Source organism: Sus scrofa, chromosome 7 (assembly GCF_054392235.1).
Source record: "Sus scrofa isolate SSC_HxYL_T2T_F1_AM1 chromosome 7, Sscrofa_HxYL_maternal_Yorkshire_Landrace_v2.0, whole genome shotgun sequence".
NCBI classification, from domain to species: domain Eukaryota; kingdom Metazoa; phylum Chordata; class Mammalia; order Artiodactyla; family Suidae; genus Sus; species Sus scrofa.
The window spans coordinates 23,115,237-23,138,571 of record NC_139389.1 but is presented as its reverse complement, the minus strand read 5'-3'; the positions used below and the strand labels follow the sequence as shown (position 1 = coordinate 23,138,571).

At 39.4% G+C, this 23,335-nt stretch overlaps 1 protein-coding gene and 1 long non-coding RNA gene across 2 annotated transcripts in view; one reads left to right on the top strand and one right to left on the bottom strand.

Annotated features, from left to right (window-relative positions):
• LOC110257996 (uncharacterized) overlaps window positions 1-23,335 on the bottom strand; it is an 819,260-nt gene that overhangs the window by 483,961 nt on the left and 311,964 nt on the right. The gene's annotated exons all lie outside the window — the stretch shown is intronic.
• Window positions 14,397-15,359, top strand: LOC110259048 (olfactory receptor 10C1-like). Its single transcript, XM_021082341.2, has one exon. It carries the CDS (start codon window positions 14,397-14,399, stop codon window positions 15,357-15,359), a length of 963 nt encoding a protein of 320 aa, XP_020938000.2.

Sequence of the window (23,335 nt, the reverse complement as noted above, 5' to 3'; positions counted from 1 at the left end):
ACCATGAGGGCCAGCTCATTAGCACGGGTATCAACACAAGACAGTTGCAGCAGTGCTGGAACTTCACAGAAGAAATGGTCCACTTGGCCATGTCCACACAGGGGTACCCAGGAGGTAAATGAGGAATGAAGTGCCGAGTTGGTAAAGCCACTTACCCAAGAAGCCACAGCCAACAGATGGCAGAAACGAGGGTGCATGAGGACAGTGTAATGCAAGGGTCTACATACAGCTGCATAATTGTCACAGGACATCACCACCAGCAGCTCACATCCTGTGGATCCCAGTGCAAGGGAAAAGTAAAGTTGAGTCATGAAACCTACATAAGACATGGCTTTTCCTGGGCCCCAGAGGTTGACCAGCAACTGGGGGATGAAGCTGGTAGAGTAGCAGAGATCCAGAAAAGACAGGTTTGAGAGGAAGAAGTACATGGGAGTGTGCAGATGGGAGTCCAGGTATGATACGGTAACGATGAACAGGTTGCCTGTCAATGTCATTAAGTAAAACATCAAGACAACCACAAAGAGTACTACTTCCACACGAGGCCAATTGGAAAAACCTAGTAGGACAAAGTAGCCTCCAGAAGTTGCATTGAGTTTTTCCATCATCATTCATTTCCTGTTACCTGGCAAAAGAATTACATACACTCAAGATAAATGGAAATACAACTGCCAAAGCAATTTCGAGAAAAAAGAACACAGCCGTAAGTACAACCCTCCCAGACCTGAGATTTTACTACAAAGCTACAGTCATCAAAGCAGCATGGTACTGGTACAAAAGCAGACACATACATTCATGGAACAGAATGGCCCAGAAATAAACCCACTCACCTATGGTCAATTAATCTCCAACAAAGGGGACAGGACTATACAACGCACAAAAGACAGTCTCTGCAGCACGTCGTGCTGGGAAAACTGGACAGCCACATATAAAATAAGGAAACTAGAACATTTAATCACACCACATACAACAATAAACTCAAAATGGCTTAAAGATCTAAATGTAACAACAAAACCACAAAATTCCAAAAGAGAACATAGGAAAAACACTCTTTGAGATAAATCATAGCAATATTTTTTGGATCACTCCCTATGGGAAAAGAAATAAAAACAAAAATTAAAAGGGGGGACCTAATTTATCTTAAAAGCTTTTGCACAGAAAAGGAAACCACGGACAAAACAAAAAGATACCCTACAGAAAGGAAGAAAAGTTTTGCAAATAAGTGACCAACAAGGAGTTAACATACAAAATATCCACAGAGTTCAGGTACAATTCCCTATCAAAAACAAACAAACAAACAAACAAACAAAAACTCAATCTTAATACGAATAGAAGACCTGAAGAGAAATGTTTACAAAGACATACAATTGGCTAACAGGCACATAAAAAGATGCTCAATTATTAGATAAGTGCAAATCAAACCAACAGAGATATCACATTACATCTGTCAGAATGTCTATCATCAAATAACAACATTTGTTGTTTACAAATAACAAATGTTGAGGAGGAGTTGGGGGGAAGGGAACACTTGCATGCTGTTGATGGGAATGTAAACTGGTGCAGCCACTGTGGAAAGCAGCAAGGAGGTGCAGCCAAAAAATTAAAAATATAACTACCACACGATCCAGCAATTCCACTCCCAGATAGACACCCTGAAAAAAACAAAAACACTAGTTCCAAAAAATGCACCTCAGTGTTCATAGGAGCACTATGTACCATAGCCAAGACATGGTAGCAACCCAAGGGCCCATCAACAGATGGTTGGATTATGAAGATGTCGTATATATACATATACACAATGGAATACTACTCAGCCATTAAAAGGAATGACATACTGCCCCTTGAAGTCATGGGGATGGCCCTAGATTACATTATGCCTAGTGAACTAAGTCAGACAGAAAAAGACACACACTCCACATAAGAGTCACTTATGTGGAATCTAAAAATTAGCATTATTAATTATTCCAAAAAGAAACAGACTCACAAGTACAGAAAACAAACTGGTGGTTTCCAAAACGGAAAGCGAAGGGAGAAGAGACAAATTAGGAGTACAGGACTAACAGATATAAACTATTATGTACCAAATTGATAGGCAAAAAAGATATACTATACAACACAGAAATTATAGCCATTACATTATAATGGCCTATAATGGGGTTTAATCTGCAATAATAATGAATCACTCTGCTGTACACCTGAAACTAATATATTATTATAAATCAGCAATACTTCAATAGAGAAAAAATTCTCCAAGAACCACAGGGACACACAAAAAAGAAACACAGAGTTCCCGTTGTGGCACAGTGGTTAACGAATCCGACTAGGAACCATGAGGTTTCAGGTTCGGTCCCTGCCCTTGCTCAGTGCGTTAACGATCCGGCATTACTGTGAGCTGTGGTGTAGGTTGCAGACACGGCTCAGATCCCGCATTGCTGTGGCTCTGGCGTAGGTCGGTGGCTACAGCTCTGATTCGACCCCTAGCCTGGGAACCTCCATATGCCGCGGGAGCGGCCCAAGAAATAGCAAAAAGACAAAAAAAGAAAAAAAGAAACAGAATCCAGTTTGAAGAGCCTGCCACTTTTCAATTCTGAGACAATTAGGCTTTAAGAGAATCTATGATACTAATGAGATGAAAGAAATAAGAATCCACATTCGTATGAGGAATTTTAAAAGAAAAAATAGATAGTAGAAAAGACAAAGTTATCTCTGTAAGCAGTATCCTAATTAATAAATATAAGAACATATATGATACATATACACAGTGGAATATTACTGAGGCATGAAAAAGGATGGAATAATGCCACTTAAGCAACATGGATGGACCCAGAGTTTACCATACTAAGTGAAGTAAGTCAGACAGAGAAAGAAAAACACTATGTGGTATCACTTATATGTGGACTCTAATGAAAATTATGCAAAATAACTTATTTAAAAAACAGAAACAAACACACAGATTTCAAAATCAATCTTATGGTTACCATGGGGTAAACCACTGGGGGGAGACAAAAATTGGGAGAGTGGGATTCACACATAAACACTACTGTGTAAAATAGATGATTAATGAGAACCTGCTGTGCACAGCACAGGAAAATTTACTCAATTGTCTGTAAAAACCTATACGGGAAAAAGAATGGATGTTTTTACATGTATGACCGAGTCACGTCGCTATATATCTTCAACTAATATAACATTGTAAATCGACTACACGCCAATAAAATTAAATTGAAAAAATAGAACGATGGGGTTCGAAAAGCATAAACGGATGCTAAAAAATGGGGAATGAAAGTAAGATGAGAAATAGGAACATAGGTTAAAATATCTCCCCACAGAGTTCCCTGGTGGCCTAGCAGTTAAGGATTTGGTGTTGTCAATGCTGTGCCTCAGGCTCTATCCCTAGCACAGGAACTTATGCATGCTATGGGTTCAGCCAAAAATTAAAACAAATTTAATTAAATATTTTCCCACTAATTACTTGCTAATTACAAAATGAAAAGCAGTAGCCTTTACATTAGAAAAACCTGGCGGACATCACCATAGCCAAGTAATCAATGTTAACATCTCCGATGTTAAGACAAACCAACAGCATGTGGCTACTGATATGATGCTATGAATAGGACATTATGTTTCAGTCATATTCCTGCCAAAAAATGCACAGCCTGACCTTAACAATGAAGAAACAATGAGACAAACTCACACGGAGACAACTTGGACAGAAGAGCTGGCCTGCACGCTTCAAAAAGATCATATTCAAAGAAGATAAATGAACTGGTCCACATTAAAGGACGTCAAAGAGACATACTACCTAAATGTCTGCTTCTGAACTGGGAAAAAATAGCTGTTAACAACATTACTGAGACAACGGGAGAAGAATGAATATGAACTACGGGTCAGATGATAATATTGTATCCATATTAAATTTTCTACTTTGTTAACTATACACTGGTTATGTAAAATAATATCTCTGATCTTAGGGGAAAACACTTTAAGTATTTACAATAAAAGGATGGGTTGTCTCCACATTAGTCACAAAAAGAGATGATATAGATAGATGAAAGGGAGATAAGGAGAGATGGGTGACAGATGGATACATAGACATTGATGATAGCTAGCTAGACGACTGATACATAAAAGAATAAATATTTCAGGCTGAATGTAAACTTCTGCTGACTCTGGTCAAAAGGCTAATGACAGTTCTTTGTACCACTTTTGCAACTTTTCTGCAAATGTAATATTTTACCAGATTAAAAATTTTTTTAAGTAAATACAAAGGTTTTTTTTCTTTTTACTTTTATATTTCATCCAGATATTTTCCCTGCTGCAGAGAAACAACTTCTTAACTGCTGAATTCTTCTCACTCACCCGAGGGTGATGTCTGGGTAAATAGTAACTTGAACATTTTCTAGCACAGTTACAAAGGAAAATTTCCATGGAACATAATCTTTTAAACAATTAGCTTTAGTGTTCTTTTCAGCATTTTCATGCCATTTCTGCTTATCTGATTATCAAAAACACAATAATTGCAATCCAGATAATCTTACACACAGATAAAAAGATATGATGAACAATATAAACTCATTTATGATTTCAAAATTTTGACATAGGGTAAAAAATATTGAGCTTCAAGTAAATATTCTTATAGAAAGAACTTCATCTTCCGATTTGTTTCCTCACACTCATAGCTTATTTCTAAACTGAAAATTAAATACACATAGAAATACCAAAAAAAAAAGAGAGAGACAGACACAGGCACATCCATTTATGGATACCTGTGATATGAACAAAGCTGAAAACCTTAGTTCACATGAATAGATCTGTGAGGCAGATAGGGAGAACAGTGGTAGAATGCCTCCTAAAGAACATGTAAATATAACTATTTTGAAAAGAGAAATTTTTAGGAAAAGGAAGGTATAAACTCATGGAGAGAGCAAAGAAGCAAGGAAGGGTGTGGGATGGAGAAAACAGAGAGTAAACTGAATACTAGTGCTTAAAGCTGGAAGTGCATATATGTCTATCACAGGGCTGAGGAACCTGAACAAAGGGCCTGAAGTAAGCTTCATGAAGAATTCTGAATGTTTAACGAAATCATTAAATGGCTGTTCATCATTTAATATATTGTTACTAGGGATCTTATGTTTCCTTTTCTTTAAGAAAAGATACATTTCATAAATAGCTATAACTCAAGTGATTTCTTCGCCTCTTTCATAGGACAGTTTTCCACTGTATTGTGACAAGCCATTTCCTCCAACCTCACACTCTTTCTTTCTTCTTGGCTCTCTCGCTGAATCTATAGCTTCCTTTTCCTAAAAAATTTCTCTTTTCAAATCGGTTAAATTCAATTGTCCTCATGCACCCGCATGTTCATTGCAGCACTATTCACAATAGCCAGGACATGGAAACAACCCAAATGTCCATCGACAGAGGATTGGATTCGGAAGATGTGGTATCTATACACAATGGAATACTACTCAGCCATAAAAAAGAATGACATAATGCCATTTGCAGCAACATGGATGGAACTAGAGAATCTCATCCTGAGTGAAATGAGCCAGAAAGACAAAGACAAATACCATATGATATCACTTATAACTGGAATCTAACATCCAGCACAAATGAACATCTCCTCAGAAAAGAAAATCATGGACTTGGAGAAGAGACTTGTGGCTGCCTGATGGGAGGGGGAGGGAGTGGGAGGGATCGGGAGCTTGGGCTTATCAGATGCAACTTAGAATAGATTTACAAGGAGATCCTGCTGAATAGCATTGAGAACTATGTCTAGATACTCATGTTGCAACAGAAGAAAGGGTGGGGAAAAAATGTAATTATAATGTATACATGTAAGGATAACCTGACCCCCTTGCTGTACAGTGGGAAAATAAAAAAAATATATATTAAAAAAAATTCAAGTGTCCTTTAAGAGGCATTTTATGGTGATACCACTGTGTTAAAAATTTATGCTCCTTCTTGTGGACTATGAGTGCACTTTGGCGGTTTAAAGCCCAAAGAAGCAATAAATTGCTCTTCCTCTGCCCACCCCCCACCAAAAAAGAGGCATTTTATCAAGGTTCTCCCCCTGTACTTGACAGATCTATTCATGTGAACTAAGATTTTTAGCTTGCTTTTTATTATAAGTATCCCACCATTGAAATATCCCTCTGTCTCTCCGTGAGAGCTTCGCCTCATCCAATAATGTCTCATCACTTCTGTTTCCTCACACAGCCAATTCTTTCTCTCACACTTCCTAACAAGCTATGGCAAAAAGAAAGAAAGAAAGAGAGAGAGAGAGAGAGAGAGAGAGAGAGGAAGGAAGGAAGGAAGGAAGGAAGGAAGAAATGAAAAAACAAACAAACAAAAATAATAGAGCCACCTCTGGTTACCACTTTTGAGGTCTCTTACTTGCTCAAGTACCATTCTTAAAAAAGATGTTAGCACTAGATATTGAGTTTCAACAGGAAAGTTAGAAACAGTTTGTCCCCAAGCCTCTAAGACTTAAAACTCTTAATGAAATAATCAGAAGTAAGTAGACAAACAATAGGAACGTTACAGGTAAGTTTATTTTTTACAAAGGAGTGGGAAAAAAGATTTCTACAAAGACTGTTTTCTTGTGCTGTGGAATGAAATATCGCCTTTTCTTAAAAATAAGACATTAATGGAGGTCCCGTCGTGGCTCAGTGGTTAACGAATCCGACTAGGAACCATGGGGATGCGGGTTCGATCACTGGCCCTGCTCAGTGAGTTAAGGATTCGGTGTTACAGTGAGCTGTGGTGTAGGTTGCAGACAAGGCTTGGATCCCACGTTGCTGTGGCTCTGGCGTTAGGCCGGCGGCTACAGCTCTCATTTGAGCCTGAGCCTGGGAAACTCCATATGCTGTGGGAGCGGCCATAGAAAAGATAAAAAGACAACATAATAATAATAAGACATTATTTTTAAATGTCCTTATTTTTAAATTTCTATGGAGGAAATATGACGGACATGAGTTTCGCCTCCCCATCCCCATATCACTGGTCAGCTGTCTTTGTTCTCATATTAGTCTTTCAATACCCTTACCTAGGGCATGCCTAACACTCAAACAACTCCTTTCACTAAATGCCCTTTCTGCATCTGATCATATTCCCTCTCTTTGCCCAGCTGATGCCTCTTTATGTAGGGACCAACCTGATCTCTGGTTTTCATCTCTTTCACATCACCAACATAAAGGGATAGCTGGACAGATGCACCATAGAGTCTAGTCCACTGCATCACACTAGGAAAGCAGAGTCTGAAAATTACTATGGTTATCATGCTACACAACAGAGAATTCTGAGTCTACTGAAAGATATGGTTTAGCAGGGAAGAGGAGCTCATTAGAGCATTTAGTGTCTCAGGGGATAGACCCCTTCTCCTAGAGCAAATGGAGTTTTATGGAAACAAAAGAATAATGGGACATGCTTTCCTTGACTGGGGCCATTGGGAGGGTAAATCCCAAAGTGGTAAGTAATGCCCTTCAAGGAGCTGTCCTAGTTACAACAGTGTCTCAAGAATACCTTCAACATGATACACTGCTGCCCAAAGAAAACAATGACTCTACAGACCAACCTTCACTGATGAACATGATCATGAAGCTGTCTTTATAGGGAGGGGAACAGGTTGCCCTGAAATTTCTTCCCCAATTCCTCATCCTGCTAAGGGCCACATTTGAGGAATAACTTGTTAGGGGTGGTGTTAAGTGAGAGAGTAGAGAAGCATGAGACATTTGAAAAGTGGGATACATTAAAAACTAAATTGTACATTTTTACTATTAATTAGAGTTAATTGTCTCTGCCTAACATCTCTAAATGTCAAGGCCAAGTGTAGCCCTGCAAAATATTGAAAATAATCTTTGAAGACCATTCAAACTATAACCCAGAAGGTAACCACCAAAACTCTGAAAACCTAACATAACTATTTAAAATTTCCAAAACATCCTTATGAATAATTTCCCTTGAGGTCTTGCTAAGAGATTTGCCATAATATAGAAAAAATAAAATACGACTATATCCAATAACTGGCTTGTTAGTGTAACAAAAAAACAGTATATGATGAGTTTATGAATTAAGAAACATTTTAAAATTTTGATATTGTTTCTAGCTAATATATGACATCGATAGAAAGAAAATCTGGGTTTGGAAATTGTATTACAATAAGATTACATTTTTTTAGTAAGTGGAGTTGACTTACAGTGTTGAACCAATTTCTGCTATATAGCAAAGTGACCCAGCCATACATATACATACATTCTTTTCCTCATATTATCTTCCATCATGTTCTGCCACAAGAGACTGGGTGTAGTTCCCTGTGCTACACAGTAGGACCTCATCACTTGCCCCTTAGAAATATAAGAGTTTGCTTCTACTAACCCCAAACTCCTAGTCCATCCCACTCCCCCTCCCCCTTGGCAACCACAAGTCTGTTCTCCAAGTCTCTGAGTCTGTTTCGGTTTTGTTGATACGTTCATTTGTGCTATATTTTAGATTGCATGTATAAGTGACATCATTTTAAAAATTGTGATTTTAAGAGAGCAATTGGGAGTTCCCATTGTGGCTCAGTGGTTAACGAATCCGACTAGGAACCATGAGGTTGTGGGTTCGATCCCTGGCCTTGCTCAGTGCGTTAAGGATCTGGCATTGCCTTGAGCTGCGGTGTGTCGCAGACGTGGCTCGGATCCCGCGTTGCTGTGGCTCTGGCGTAGGCCGGCAGCTACAGCTCTGATTAGACCCCTAGCCTGGGAACCTCCATATGCCACAGGATCGGCCCTAGAAAAGGCAAAAAGACAAAAAAAAAAAAAAAAAAATGAGAGAGAAATTGGGTATTTTGCTTTCTGTTTTAAGAGAAGTACCAGAAAACAGTCTTTATGTGTCCTTGGTCCTGATTGTTGTACAAATTCAACAAGGAAAAGACATAAACATTCTCCACAGTGCTTGGTACATAATTACTCCATACATGTGAGCTACTATTACCATCACGATGAATTTTAACTTGAACTGATATTTTAACAAACAATTCTGCTTTAATTCTCTGTTATTCTTTTTTTTTTTTTTTTTTTTGTCTTTTTGTTGTTGTTGTTATTGTTGCTATTTCTTGGGCCGCTCCCGCGGCATATGGAGATTCCCAGGCTAGGGGTGGAATCGGAGCTGTAGCCACCAGCCTATGCCAGAGCCACAGCAACGCGGGATCCGAGCCGCGTCTGCAACCTACACCACAGCTCACGGCAACGCCGGATCCTTAACCCACTGAGCAAGGGCAGGGACCGAACCCGCAACCTCATGGTTCCTAGTCGGATTTGTTAACCGCTGCGCCACGACGGGAACTCCCTCTGTTATTCTTTATTTCAGATACTTAAAAATATTACACACACATAGAAAACCTACATTCCCACAACTCAGAATCATCAACTCTTACTTTTGTCATATTTATTTCCAGCATTTTCTAGCACATAAAATATCACAGAGAAAATCAGTGTCCTTTCTATCACTCCCTGACCCAAAACCCAACCCAGAGGCAACTACTATTATGAGCTTGGCATGTATCATTCCAGCTCTGTTCAATGCATATCGAATATTATGCATGTAATAAATATTTAAATATTAATATCATTACATGGCTATATATTCAGAGTTTAAATTTTTCTATTGGGGGGAATTTAAACAGGGATCCGATACTAGCAGAAAAACCCAGCTATCAAAAGGTGGGAAATGTCTGACAACCCGGGCTAGAGCAGTTTGTATCAAGCGCCAATATTCTTCATACTTTGGTCACTAGATTGTAGGAGAATATTTAGCTCCTGTTAATCCATTGGATGTTTTCTTCTGGACCCCAAAGGTTGACCAGCCACTGAGGGATGGGGCTGGTGGTGTGGCAGAGATCCAGAAAAGAGAGGTCTGAGAGGAAGAAACACATGACTGCATGCAGATGGGAGTCAGGGTACGACAAGATAATGATGAACAGGTTCCCTATAATGTCATCAAGTAGAACACCAAGATAACCAAAAAGAGTATTACTTCCAGGTGAGGCCAATTAGAAAAACCAAGGAGAACAAAGTAGCCTCGAGAAGTTGCACCGATTTTTTCCCATTGTCACTCATTTCTTATTATCTGGGGAGAGAGTCCCAGAAAAACACTGATGGCTTCAATATAATATGATGTGAAAGTGACTACTAATTATTTTGATGACTACTTTTTTAATTCTAACAAAATTTTAAATATGAGTAGTTCATATTCATAGTATACAGGCATCACATATTTGGCCCCAAGGAATACATCTCACTTGAATTAATATCTCATTGTGCATACAGTCTAGGATAGCAGTGATCTATAATATAGGCTATTCATCATATTTCGCTGTTGATTTACTTTTACTTTTGTCTTATATTACCTTTTACATTTATTTATTTTGCTTCCTAAGTGTTCCATAATTAACAAAAATAGAGGCAGACAGGTCCATTGCAATTCCTCAGAGACAGAATCAAACTATGTCCTGACCCTCTTGTTAGAAGAAAATATGTCTCAGGAGAAGGGAGGCACGATAAAGATTCAGAACAAGGAGAAGAAAGGAAGTGAAACACATTCATATTCCTTCTTTTCAGGATGAGAAACGTCCAAATATAGTATCATGTAATCAGCACAACCCTACACGCTTGTGTGTGTGGAGAGAGGGCATTGCTGGGAAGGACATAATGCTCTCTCCGGAGACACAATCTTCCTGGCATCAGACACGGTCCTGATGACAATAAAAGCTTCTCAGTGCATAGCCTTAGAAGTGAGGGCTGGGGAGCTTTACATCCTCTGAACGTGGGGAGGTTAGAAGGACAGCATGCAGACAAAATCAGGGAGTGGCTCCTCAAAAGCAAATACCATCTACTTTTTTTCTTCAAAAATGATGATTGAAGGTATGTGATATAACTGAGGTCTTAAGAGTGCTGTGGAAGATGGTGGATGAAAGCTTGAAAACGAATAGCCAGCATTCGAAGCATCATTCACTTCTGGACATTGTTTTAATCAGTTAGTTTCTCCCCTCTCTGAAGACCATAAAAATTTCCTCAGTTTGCCAGTATCCCTGTCATAAAGGATAAGTTGTGACTTATGCTGTAGGTTGTTTTAAATTAATTATTTCACAAGAATTAGATACAGCTCTTGTTGTTGGGTAATTGGAAATGCCTGTATCATCCTGTACATGTTACACACATCGAGTGCTAAAATAGTTTCTGCGAGCTTATGTTAAGGCATCACTCAGCTAGATATTAGGTCCTCGATGAAATAACTACGGATAAATGGTGGAAAGCAATGGGAAATCATCTCTGCCATATTCAATGGCCAGTTTATTTAAATTGTACCTATGATTCAAGCATTTTAGAAATGACCGTTTCAGAATAATGGAGACTAATATTTACTGAGTTTTTCTTATATTCCAGGCACTGCACTAAGCGTTTCAGGTAAAATATCTAGTAATGTATCACATGATTTCCTCTGGCTGATAGGAACTAAAGAAACATTTCATCATGACAATAGAGACTAATAAGGGACTGAGTCAGTTAAGCAACAGTTCTAGTTATGTGGAGCTGGCTCCAAATGAATCACTTCTGCTGGGTTATTTCCAAAGCAGAGCTGTAGACAAGGTACATGTCTTGGATCTTGGGCTGGGGAAGCTGGCACATGAAGAAAGCCACGAGCTATTGAAATGATCTTGTCTCTCTCCTCTATTTACTTTTTCATACATCCACCTATCACTGAAACTCCATCTCAAGATTTAAACCTGCAGAATCTTGTCAATGTTCAACGGCCACTTGATCTGTCATCACATTGAGTAGGAATCTACAAACACAGTTCATCATTTGCATAAAACTCCTATATCTTTAGATTAGAAGCATGGTGCATTATTTGGTTGATGGCTGATTCTTAATATAGGTTATTTTTATAGACTGGCAATATTAGAGAATATTGCACACAGTGTCTAATGAGCTCATTAACATGACATTTCTAAAGGGCAAGAGTTTCTGATGGTGATAAAGTGCATGTTAATTTCTTATTTTGTCTTTTTGTTTCTTTCTTTCTTTTTAGGGCTGCACCTACAGCATATGGAAGTTCCCAGGCCAGGGGTCAAATCGGAGCTGCAGCTGTCAACCTCCGTGACAGCCACCGCAAGGCAGGATTCAAGCCACATCTGCAACCTACACCACAGCTCACAGCAACGCTGGATCCTTGAGCCACTGAGCGAGGCCAGGGATCAACTCCATGTCCTCATGGATATTAGTTGGGTTTGTTTCCTCGGTGCCACAATGCAAAGTCCAGGCACTCCTTAATTTCTTAGTTTGAATTCACAGTTGCCTCTACAATGTTGGCACATTAAAACCAAAGCAATTCAGCAAGAAAGAGGAAGGGCTTCATCATTCTTCCTTCACACCAACATGACAAATCAGAAACTTTAGCTCGAGAAAATATGTACCAGGTGAGAGACAGAGAATATTCATGCCCAACTGTACTGCCTGAGATGCTCCTTCCTGCAGACCCCTGACACCTGCCTTGAGCCTCTCGCACCCTTTCTGTAGGCAATGATTAAAATTAACCATTCTTGGTGTGTACATAAAGCTGACCTCTACTACACGGATCTTAGGTCAACAGACAAAGGTCAAGATGGAGAGTAAATCCAGAAAACAACAGGAAGAGTACTGAAAAAAATCAGATTTTACCTGGTGTAGAATTATTCTAAGTGACAGGGAGGGAGAAGAGAACTGAACAATTTTGCTTGCATTCTCACCCCCAGGGAGACCCATATATTTATTTCTATATGATTTAATAATTATTTCTAGACAGAGTATCCGTCTTTGCCTTTTTAAATGTTTAGAAGCACTCAGAGATCTTCACTATCTTGGATGCCTTAGATTTTCAGCTGTCTCTGAAGTTTACCAGGTTTTAAAAAGTACTTGTCACAGGAAGTCTTTTTAATTCACCCTGTGGGTCTAAGACTATCACATGACTAAGAGCAGGCATCAGCCTTTGTGCACTCAGCCTGCACTGTGGGCCATCCACCAGTAGGTGTCTCTCATTCCCACAGCCCCTGACTCCAACGCACAACACGGACTTCTGCTGTCTACAGTCTAAACAGGAGCAAGATATTTAGGAAAAGAAATCTTTGCGATGTCACCAGTTGCGAAAGAGTCACGCATTCTCCTTTTGTGGTTGGGATTTCCCCCTCAGGCCTGCCATCAGAGTCACTGAGGAAACTGCAATTTGTTTCAGATACACAAAGACAGAATGAGTAAGATACACATCTTTACACTTAAGCAACAGAACAGATGACAACTCCACATCCAGAATTTTCTATGCAACTGCATAGGCTATATTAAGAAGTCAGGACAGCAAGAAAATATTTTGGGGAATTCCCGTCGTGACTCAGCAGTTAACAAACCCAACTAGGATCCATGAGGATGCAGGTTCAATCCCTGGCCTCTCTCAAACAGTTAAGGATCCAGCATTGCCAACAGCTGTGGTATAGGTCGTGGATGCAGCTTGGATCTGGTGCTGCAAGGGTATGGCTATGGCTATGGTGCAGGCCCAAAGCTACAACTCCAATTGGACCCCTAGCATGGGAAACTCCATATGCTGTGGGTGTGGCCATGAAAAGCAAAAGAAAAAAAAAAAGAAAAGAAAGAAAGAAAATATTTTGGATTAAAAAAAAAAAAAGATAAACGATTGTCTCTGTTTTCTTTGCCACAACCTTAACTGAATTGTGGTGCCACATGGAAAGAAGAAATATTAAATTGTATTCATTAATAGCAAAAAAGGGAAATGTTTCTAAATGCTTTAATATAAGTGTAAATGCATTATAATAGAATACCTGATGTGTGAGCACATTTTTCAGCAGTCATAGATGCTAAGGGTCCCTGTAATCATATAATGTTTGTTATTTCATATTTAACAGAATTCTGAACCAGTCCGTTTATTTCTGTTTTTTCTTCCTTCTTTGTTGAATCCAAGACCTACAACAGCAACTGAAAAATACTTTGAAAATATGCTGAGCTCAATAAATACTTGTGAATAAATGAGTAAAGAAAGCAAGTCAGTGGCTAAAGAAAAGGAAAGAAATAGGTAGGTATGGGAGGACCTTTATTTGGTAGTATTTGACAACTGGTAAAATGAAGGGATGAGAGAATTTTACTAAACTTTTTTCCATTTCATGCCTGCTGACTAGATTATTTATAACAAATCAACTAGGAGAGTGAACATGGAATAGGATTTGGTTTCAAGATGAGGGTAACTTCCAAACTTTGAATTTTAGAATAGCAGAAATCTATCTCTCTGACTCACGAGAGCTTGTTAAGAGTAAGAGAAAGATTCAGATTTCTATGTGAAAGATTCTTGATGATGACCTTGCCTTCTTTTTTTCAGGCATGACCTTCAACTGTTCCTTGTGGCAGGACAACAGCATGTCTGTCAAACGCTTTGCCTTTGCCAGATTCTCCGAGGTCACTGAACAGTGTTTCCTTTTGTTTACCCTCATCCTGCTCATGTTCTTAGCATCACTGGCGGGCAATGCTCTCATAGCCACTGCCATCTGGACCAACCGGGTCCTCCACACCCCCATGTACTTCTTCCTGGCCAACCTGTCTCTCTTGGAGATTGGCTACACGTGCTCTGTCACACCCAAGATGCTGCAGAGCCTTGTGAGCGAGGCCCGAGGAATCTCTCGGGAGGGGTGTGCCACACAGATGTTTTTCTTCGCTTTTTTTGGTATCAGTGAGTGCTGTCTTTTGGCCGCCATGGCTTTTGACCGCTATATGGCCATATGCTCCCCACTTCACTATGCAACACGAATGAGTCATGGAGTGTGTGTCCATCTGGCAATGGTTTCTTGGGGAGTGGGATGCATGGTAGCCTTGGGCCAGACCAACTATATTTTCTCCCTGGACTTCTGTGGCCCCTGTGAAATAGACCACTTCTTCTGTGACCTCCCCCCTATCCTGGCACTTGCCTGTGGGGATATCTCCCATAATGAGGCTGCAGTCTTTGCTGTGACCATCCTTTGCATTTCCAGCCCATTTTTACTCATCATTGCTTCTTATGGCAGAATTCTAGCTGCCGTGCTCAGCATGCCCTCACCTGAGGGTCGCCGAAAAGCTCTTTCCACCTGTTCTTCCCACTTACTTGTAGTAACACTCTTCTATGGCTCAGGATCTGTCACCTACTTGAGACCCAAGGCTAGCCATTCACCAGGAATAGATAAACTCCTAGCCCTCTCCTATACCGTGGTGACATCCATGCTCAACCCCATCATCTACAGTTTACGGAACAAGGAAGTCAAGGCAGCTCTTAGGAGAACTCTAGGCAAGAAAAAAGTATTGGCTCATAGGTAGATACCAGAGGACCACAAAAATTGCTCTTTGAAAAAGATGTAGAGTCAGCCTAAGAGGAATGAGAGAGAGAGCGAGAGAGAGAGAGAGAGAGAGAGAGAGAGAGAAAGAAAGAAAGAGAGAAAGAGAGAAGGAGAGAGGGAGAGAGGGAGGGAGGGAGGAAGGAAGGAAGGAGGGAAGGAAGGAAGGAAGGAAGGAAGGAAGGGAGAAAGAGGGAGGGAGGAAGGAAAGAAGGACAGAAGGAATGAAGGAAGGAAGGAGGGAAAGAAGAAAGAAAGGACAAACTGTACTTGTCAATCTCTTTTGTAAGAACCTTCTTGAATAACAGTGATTGTTATTTTGGAGATACCTCTGTACTCACAGTTAAAGTTCTCATTACCAAATTCTGGAAGGAAGTTGGCTACCAAAGAATTTTAATAGATGAGTCCAACACTAGACAGATTTCCCAAAATGTTCCCATTTAGGCTAAATATAGGCTAAAAGGACAAATTGCCAGATTATATCTCAGAAGCCTAACAAGTTCTCACTCTAAACTCTTCGGCATTTTTGAGCCCCTGAGGGGTCTGTATGACTTCTGCGGTGGTCACTGGGGTAGTGCTTCCACATATGTGTGTCTCACATGGCTCTTTATGCCCTATTAGCTCTGTAATGTGCATTACTTCCTTCCATAAAAAGGTTTCAAAATTCTTCAATCTTAATTATTGGTACACGACATAGAGTTAAATAGTTCCTTTTTGAGTTGTGTGTACTATAAAAATATGTAAACATCCAAAAAAAAAGAAAATTATTAAGAATTTAAAAGTAGGAGTTCCCGTCGTGGCGCAGTGGTTAACGAATCCGACTAGGAACCATGAGGTTGCGGGTTCGATCCCTGCCCTTGCTCAGTGGGTTAACGATCCGGCGTTGCCGTGAGCTGTGGTGTAGGTTGCAGACGCGGCTCGGATCCTGCGTTGCTGTGGCTCTGGCGTAGGCCGGTGGCTACAGCTCCGATTCAACCCCTAGCCTGGGAACCTCCATATGCCGCGGGAGCGGCCCAAGAAATAGCAACAATAACAACAACAACAACAACAAAAAGACAAAAGACAAAAAAAAAAAAAAATAAAGTCTTAACAAAAAACTCAATTCAAAGAACTCATTAAAAAAAATATATATAAAAAAAAAAAAAAAAAAAAAAAAAAAAAAAAAAAAAAGAATTTAAAAGTAATCCAAAAGGTCCCTGGTTCATCCCAGGTTTGGGCACCAAAAAAAACCAAAAAAACACATCAGAAATATCTGTTGCAGACTATTAAAAGAAAATTAGGGGAAATTTTCACCAAGATTCCTCATGGTGAAAATGTTTTTCAAAAGAAGGAGAACTCCTATTTAAATTCAAGGATGGAAGAAGAAAACTGAACTAACACTAAATAATATAAATAATTTTAAACATTTTCAGGTACAGATTTACATAGGTACAGATGAGTCCTGACCAAATACATTTGGAAATCATCCGAAAACTTGCTCTTAAGATAAATGGACATCGTTATAACACAGTCTAGTTGCTTGAGGCATCTATAGGAACATTACCTTGGCTTTGAACGTTTCGTTCTCAGGGAGGTGCTGTGATCTATGAGAGATTCTCAGCTACCCACATAGCAGTGGGTATAGGACAAGGAATGGAGAACTGTGACAGCTACCGTGACAACCTACAGCATAGGATGAATGAGTTCTGGGGATCTAACACACAGCATGGTGACAGTAGTTAATAACACTGAATTATGTACTTGAAGTTTGCTAACAGAACGGATCTTAACTCTTCTGACCACACACATACACAAAAGATAACCACATGCTGCAACAAATGTGCTACTTAACTTGATCGTGGTGGTCATCTCACAATGGATACATACATCGAGGGATATATATTTGATATATGTATCATCACATTATACACCTTAAGTCTTCACAATTTTATTTGTCGATTTCATCTCAATAAAGCTGGAAAAGAAAAAGAAGATGTGGTAATTCTCCAGTCACGGAATGATAGTGATGGTTACTAATGACCAAGCTGTCTGTTTTGCCAGATATGCCCATTTCAGCAAAAGCTGTCTGATTCACTGAAGACCGAAACTTAATACATTGTGGTTTGTATTTAGATCTATGTGCCATTAATAAAGGATAAAAATAATCTGAACATGCAAAAAATAACTAATTAACAATTATGCTACAGAAATAGGCAGGAATTATCTGCATGCATTAGAGATTATTATTTATAAATATGTTGATTAATCAAGAAAAATGAATGATTTTTAAAAATTAAAGCAAGTTGGGAGTTCCAGTCGTGGCTCAGCAGTAACGAACCCCACTGGTGTCCATGAGGATGGAGGTTCGATCCTTGGCCTCACTCGATGGGTTAAGGATCCAGCATTGCCATGGGCTGTGGGGTGGGTCACAGACACAGCTAAGATAGCCCAGTGCTGTGGCTGTGGCATAAGCCAGCAGCTGGGACTCCGATTCGATTCCTAGCCTGGGAAATTCCATATGCCACAAGTGTGGCCCTAACAGCAACAAAGAAAAAAAGAAAGTTAATAACAATTTTACAGCACAATCCTTTTTGTTTCCCTTACTAATTTTGATAAGTTTTATAGTCTTCAAAAGATCCAAAACTGGACAATTGCATGCAAAATAATAAGATTAAAACATTTCTCCACATCCTATACAAAAACAAACTCCAAATAGATTAAAGACCTTAACGTAAGACCTGAAACCATAAGATTCTAGAACATAGGCAGAACATTCTAATGACATAAATCATAGCAATTCTTTTTGGATCCACATGCTAAGGCAAAAGGAATAAAACCAAAAACACACAAATAGGACTAATTAAACTTAAAAGCTTTTGCATAGCAAAGAAAATGATCTACAAAAAAAGACCACCTCCTGAATAGAAGACAATACTCAAGCCTATATGATACGATGGATAAGGGGCTAAGAGCCAAAATATATAAAAAGCTCATACAACTCAATATCAAAAAAACAAACAATCCAGAAATGGGTGGAAGATCCGAAAAGACATTGTTCCAAAGAAGACATATACATGGCTATCAGGCACATAGAAAGATGTTCAACATCACTAATTATTAGATAAATGTAAAACAAAACTACAATGAGATATCACCTCATATCTACTAGAATGTTAATAATCAAAAACCACACAAATAACACATATTGGTGAGGATATGGAGAAAAGGAAACCCTTGTCCTTTCTTGGTAGAAATGTAAATTTGTGCAGCCATTATGGAAAACATTACGGAGATTTCTCAAAAAACCAAAAATAGAACGACCACATGATCCAGCAATTCCACTTCTGGGTAGATACCTAAAGAAAACAAAGACATGAATTTGAAAAGATACAGGCACCCTAATGTTCAGAGCAGCATTATTAACAATAGCCGAGATATGGGTGCCCACTTAGTGTGCATCAACACTTGAATGGATAAAGGAGATAAAGAAGACATATTGATGTGACATATTTACAAACACTCCACGCTATCATTTATATATGGAATCTAAAAAATAAAAAAATGAACATATTTAAGAAAACAAAAACAGATTCACAAATGCAGAGAACAAACTAGTGGTTCCCAATGAAAAGAGGGAAGAGGGGAGGGGCAAGATAGGGGTATGAGATTAATAGATACAAACTACTACCTATAAAATAGATAAGAAACCCAGGTTTATTGTCTAACTCAGAGAATTATAGCCATTATCTTGCAACAATTTTAATAGCATATAAGCTATAAAAGTAGTGAATCACTATGCTGTACACCTGAAACTTCTATAATATTCTGAGACATCTGTACTTCAAAAAATTAATAAATAAAGCAAAAAAAGAGAGCACTAACAGTTTTGTGGATATCAGAAAATATAGACATAAAGACAAGAATTGTTATTACAGTCAAAAAAAATTTATAATGTTACATTTGATCTATCCATCCAGAAGATATGGATAGATATGGCATCTAATAAAAGACTGCCAAAATACATACCATGAAAAGTAACAGAACTAACTGGAGAAATAGATAACTCCACAATAACTGTTGAACCTCAATGCCCCACTTAAAACAATGGATAGAACAATTAGACAGACTATCAGCAAGGAAAGAGAGATGTGAACAATATAAACAAAATAAAACTAACAGACATCTACAGAACGCTTCACCCAACAAAAGCAGAATATACATATTTCTCATTGCATATGGAATATTCTACAGAATCGATCATTGGTCAGGCCATGAAACAAGTTACAATAAATTTAAAATGACTGAAAGTGGAGTTCCCACAGTAGCTCAGTGGTAACAAACTCGACTACTATCCATGAGGATGAGGGTTCGATCCTTGGCCCCGCTCAGTGGGTTAAGGATCCGGTGTTGCTGTGAGCTGTGCTGTAGGTTGGGTAGGCCTGGCAGCTGCAGCTTCAATTCTATCCCTAGACTGGGAACTCCCATATGCCATAGGTGCAGCCCCCCCAAAAAAGGTAAAATGACTGAAAGTATGTCCTCTAAACAAAACAGAATGAGATACAATGGATAACAAAAATGTTGAGAAACATGAGTACAGAGAAATTAGACAATGCACTTCCAAATAATAAATATCTCAGAAGAAATTACAAGGGAAATTACCAACTAATTTGGGAATAATAAAAACAGAAACAAAACATACCAAAACATATAGAAGGCAGCAAAAGCATATCAGAGATTTGTAAAAATATGTATCTTTTTTAAATTATTGATTTGACAATTTCTGTGCCATCGAAAATGTGTGTGCATGTATGTCTATAAAAATCATGTCTATAATAATAATTTCACTAGAATTTTTGAGCTACTATTGTCATAAAATTTACATCTTTCAGAGAGAGAATTGGAAAGTAAAATAACTTAGAAACTACTCTTTTGATGAAACTTAAAAGATTATGCTATAGAGAAACTGGGAAGTAAATTCATTTTGGGTATCCATTCTTAGAAGGGATCTTTAAGCTCAAAACTGAAAGACAGGAAGGAGCTAGCCAGGATGAAATCAGGGAAAGAGCATTTTATTTTTTATTTATTTATTTATTTATGTATTTGCCTTTTTGCCATTTCTTCAGCCACTCCCGTGGCATATGGAGGTTCCCAGGCTAGGGGTCCAATCAGAGCTGTAGCCACCAGCCTACACCAGAGCCACAGCAACGCGGATCCGAGCCGCGTCTGGGACCTACACCACAGCGCACAGCAACGCTGGTTCCTTAACCCACTGAGCAAGGGCAGGGATGGAACCCACAACCTCATGGTTCCTAGTCGGATTCCTTCACCACTGAGCCACAACGGGAACTCCAAGAGCATTTGAGGCAGGAGAAATGGTGATTTCAAAAGTTCTGAAGCATGGGAGCTCCCATTATGGTGCAGCCAAATCGAATCTGACTAGGAACCATGGGGTTGCGGGTTCAATCCCTGGCCTCACTCAGTGGGTTAAGGATCCGGCACTGCTGTGAGCTGTGGTGTGGGTCACAGACATGGGTCAGGTCTGGCGTTGCTGTCGTTGTGGCATAGGCCAGCAGCTATAGCTTCAATTTGACCCCTAGCCTGGGAACATCCATATGCTGCGGGTGCAGCCATATAAAGACCAAAAAAAAAAAAAAAAAGGTTGTGAAGCATGGAATGATCTTGGTCCGTCTGTAAATGGAGAGTTATATCAGCTATAATCCCAGCATAAAATAGTTGGCACGCTCCACCTGAGAAAATGAGGGAAGTTGAAAAAAGGAAGTATCAACAAAGGCATGAGAAGGATTTAGAACCCCAACAAGGGGCATCTATATGTGTACTGTACATGTACTACCCTGGAACTAGCCACAATGGACGTCTGTCACACACCCAAGGCCTGAAGCAACAAAGTGGGGAAGTGGTACTGGAAACCAGAAAAAAAGAAACCGTAATACACAGCTATCTCCAAGAGCTATGACTTTTGCTTGAGCAATATAGGCCATCTCATGTGTCCCAGCTGAGAGGGAGCCAAGGGAAAATAAACCAAACTAGCTGTTTTCTCCCTTTCTCTAATCCTCAACTGGTGACCCCCATTGACTATAATGGAAGCTATATACCAAGGACTCCTTTTGGTTCAGACTCTTGAGTAGAGCATAGAGTACAACATACACAGTGGGACAAAGAGTGGATCTGGGTGAGGGATGAAAGAGAATGAAATATACCCATCACACTTGTAAAGTGAAACAATACACACCCACATGATACTAGTGGTTTCCTTTACAGAAAGGACAGTGAGATTATGGGCCACGGGGAGAGGCTGTTTAAAGGGAGATGTAATTATTTGTACATGTTATTCAGTACATTTGAACTTGCTTTTCAAAGTAATGTACTCATGGATTATGTGGATAACTTTTAAATCTTAATGTTGGTACACAAATCGGACTACTATTATGTGGGATGTTATGTGTTTGTGTGTGTGTGAGAGAGAGAAAAGATGGGCTCTTAGTCTTGATATTAGGAAATTATTAAATATTTTAAGGATTTTTACTGTCATTTTATTCTTCCTCACTGGAAAGACCACTTATGGTACTTTCATCTCTCTTCAACTCATTTTTGTGTCCTCTTATTTATTGTTTAAGGCCAGAAATATTATACCTTATTTGAGAATTCTACAAATGAACAATGTAAGATATTCAAGAAATTCACATGAAATTCTTCACAACCTTCAAACTAGCTTTGGTCTAACTTTATTTAAAATTGTGGTCCAACAACTACTAGAAAGAGCAATTAAGAAAGCAACCCCATATACCATTGCATCAAAAAGAATAAAATACTTAGAAATACATTTAAGCAAGGAGGTGAAAAATAAGTTCACTGAAAACTATAAAATACTGATGAGGAGTTCCCATTTTGGCTCAGCAGAAACAAATCTGACTAGTATCCACGAGGATGCAGGTTCAATCCCTGGCCTCGCTCCCATGGATTAAGGATCCTGCATTGCCATGACCTGTGATGTAGGTCACAGATGCTGCTCAGATTTGGCATTGGTGTGGCTGGGGCATACGCCAGCAGGTACAGCTTCAACTCGATCCCTAGCCTAGGAACCTCCATGTGCTGCTGGTGTGGCCTGAAAAAATAAAATAAATAAAAGACACTGAAGAAAGAAACTGAAGAACACACAAATAAATGCAAGTATATTCTACACTCATGAACTGGAAGAATTAATTTAAATGTCCAGAGATTCTAGAGAAGGATAAAGATGTCGAAGGGGTAAGACATTGCACTCACCTTCGCCGAAAAACACATCAAAAAAACGTATCTACATGTAGAACAGTCCACAAAGACCATCTATTGAATGCTAGCAGAAAAACTTAAACCTCCAAAAAGGGCAAGAAACCCTCCACATAACTGGGTAGAAAAAAGCAGGAGGAGAGAGAGAGAGACAGAAGGAATCAGGACAGGAATAGCACTCCTGAGAGGTAGCTGTGGAAGAGAAAAGGAACCCACACCCTGGGAGGCCACCTTATTGACAGGGAGATCAGCAGAGCCGAGGAACTTCAAAGTCTCTGAGAAAAGCAGAGCAACTGGACTAAGGAGGGCAAAACAGAGTGAGAGCCACACAGACCATCTGCACCAGTGCCCCAGATGGCACAGCCCGAGACGCTCGGGCGGAGGCTGGTCACTGAGACTCAGGCTCCAGAGTTCAGTTCGAGGGAGACGACTAGGGTTGGGTGGGTGGAGACAGCCTGAAGGGCTAGGGAGTGGTGCACCACAGGACGGGGAGCCGAAAACCACAGGCTGAGGAGCCGAACCTGGGAGGAAACCTAGGATGGAGGAAACCACAATTGGAAAGCAGTCACCTGAATAAGCCTGCACATAGTTCTAAAAACCAAAACAACACAAAAAAGCTACTGTAAAAGCACTGATAAACACAAGGAACAGCAAAAAGATATATATGAAGATGTTAAAAAAAAGAAAACAGGA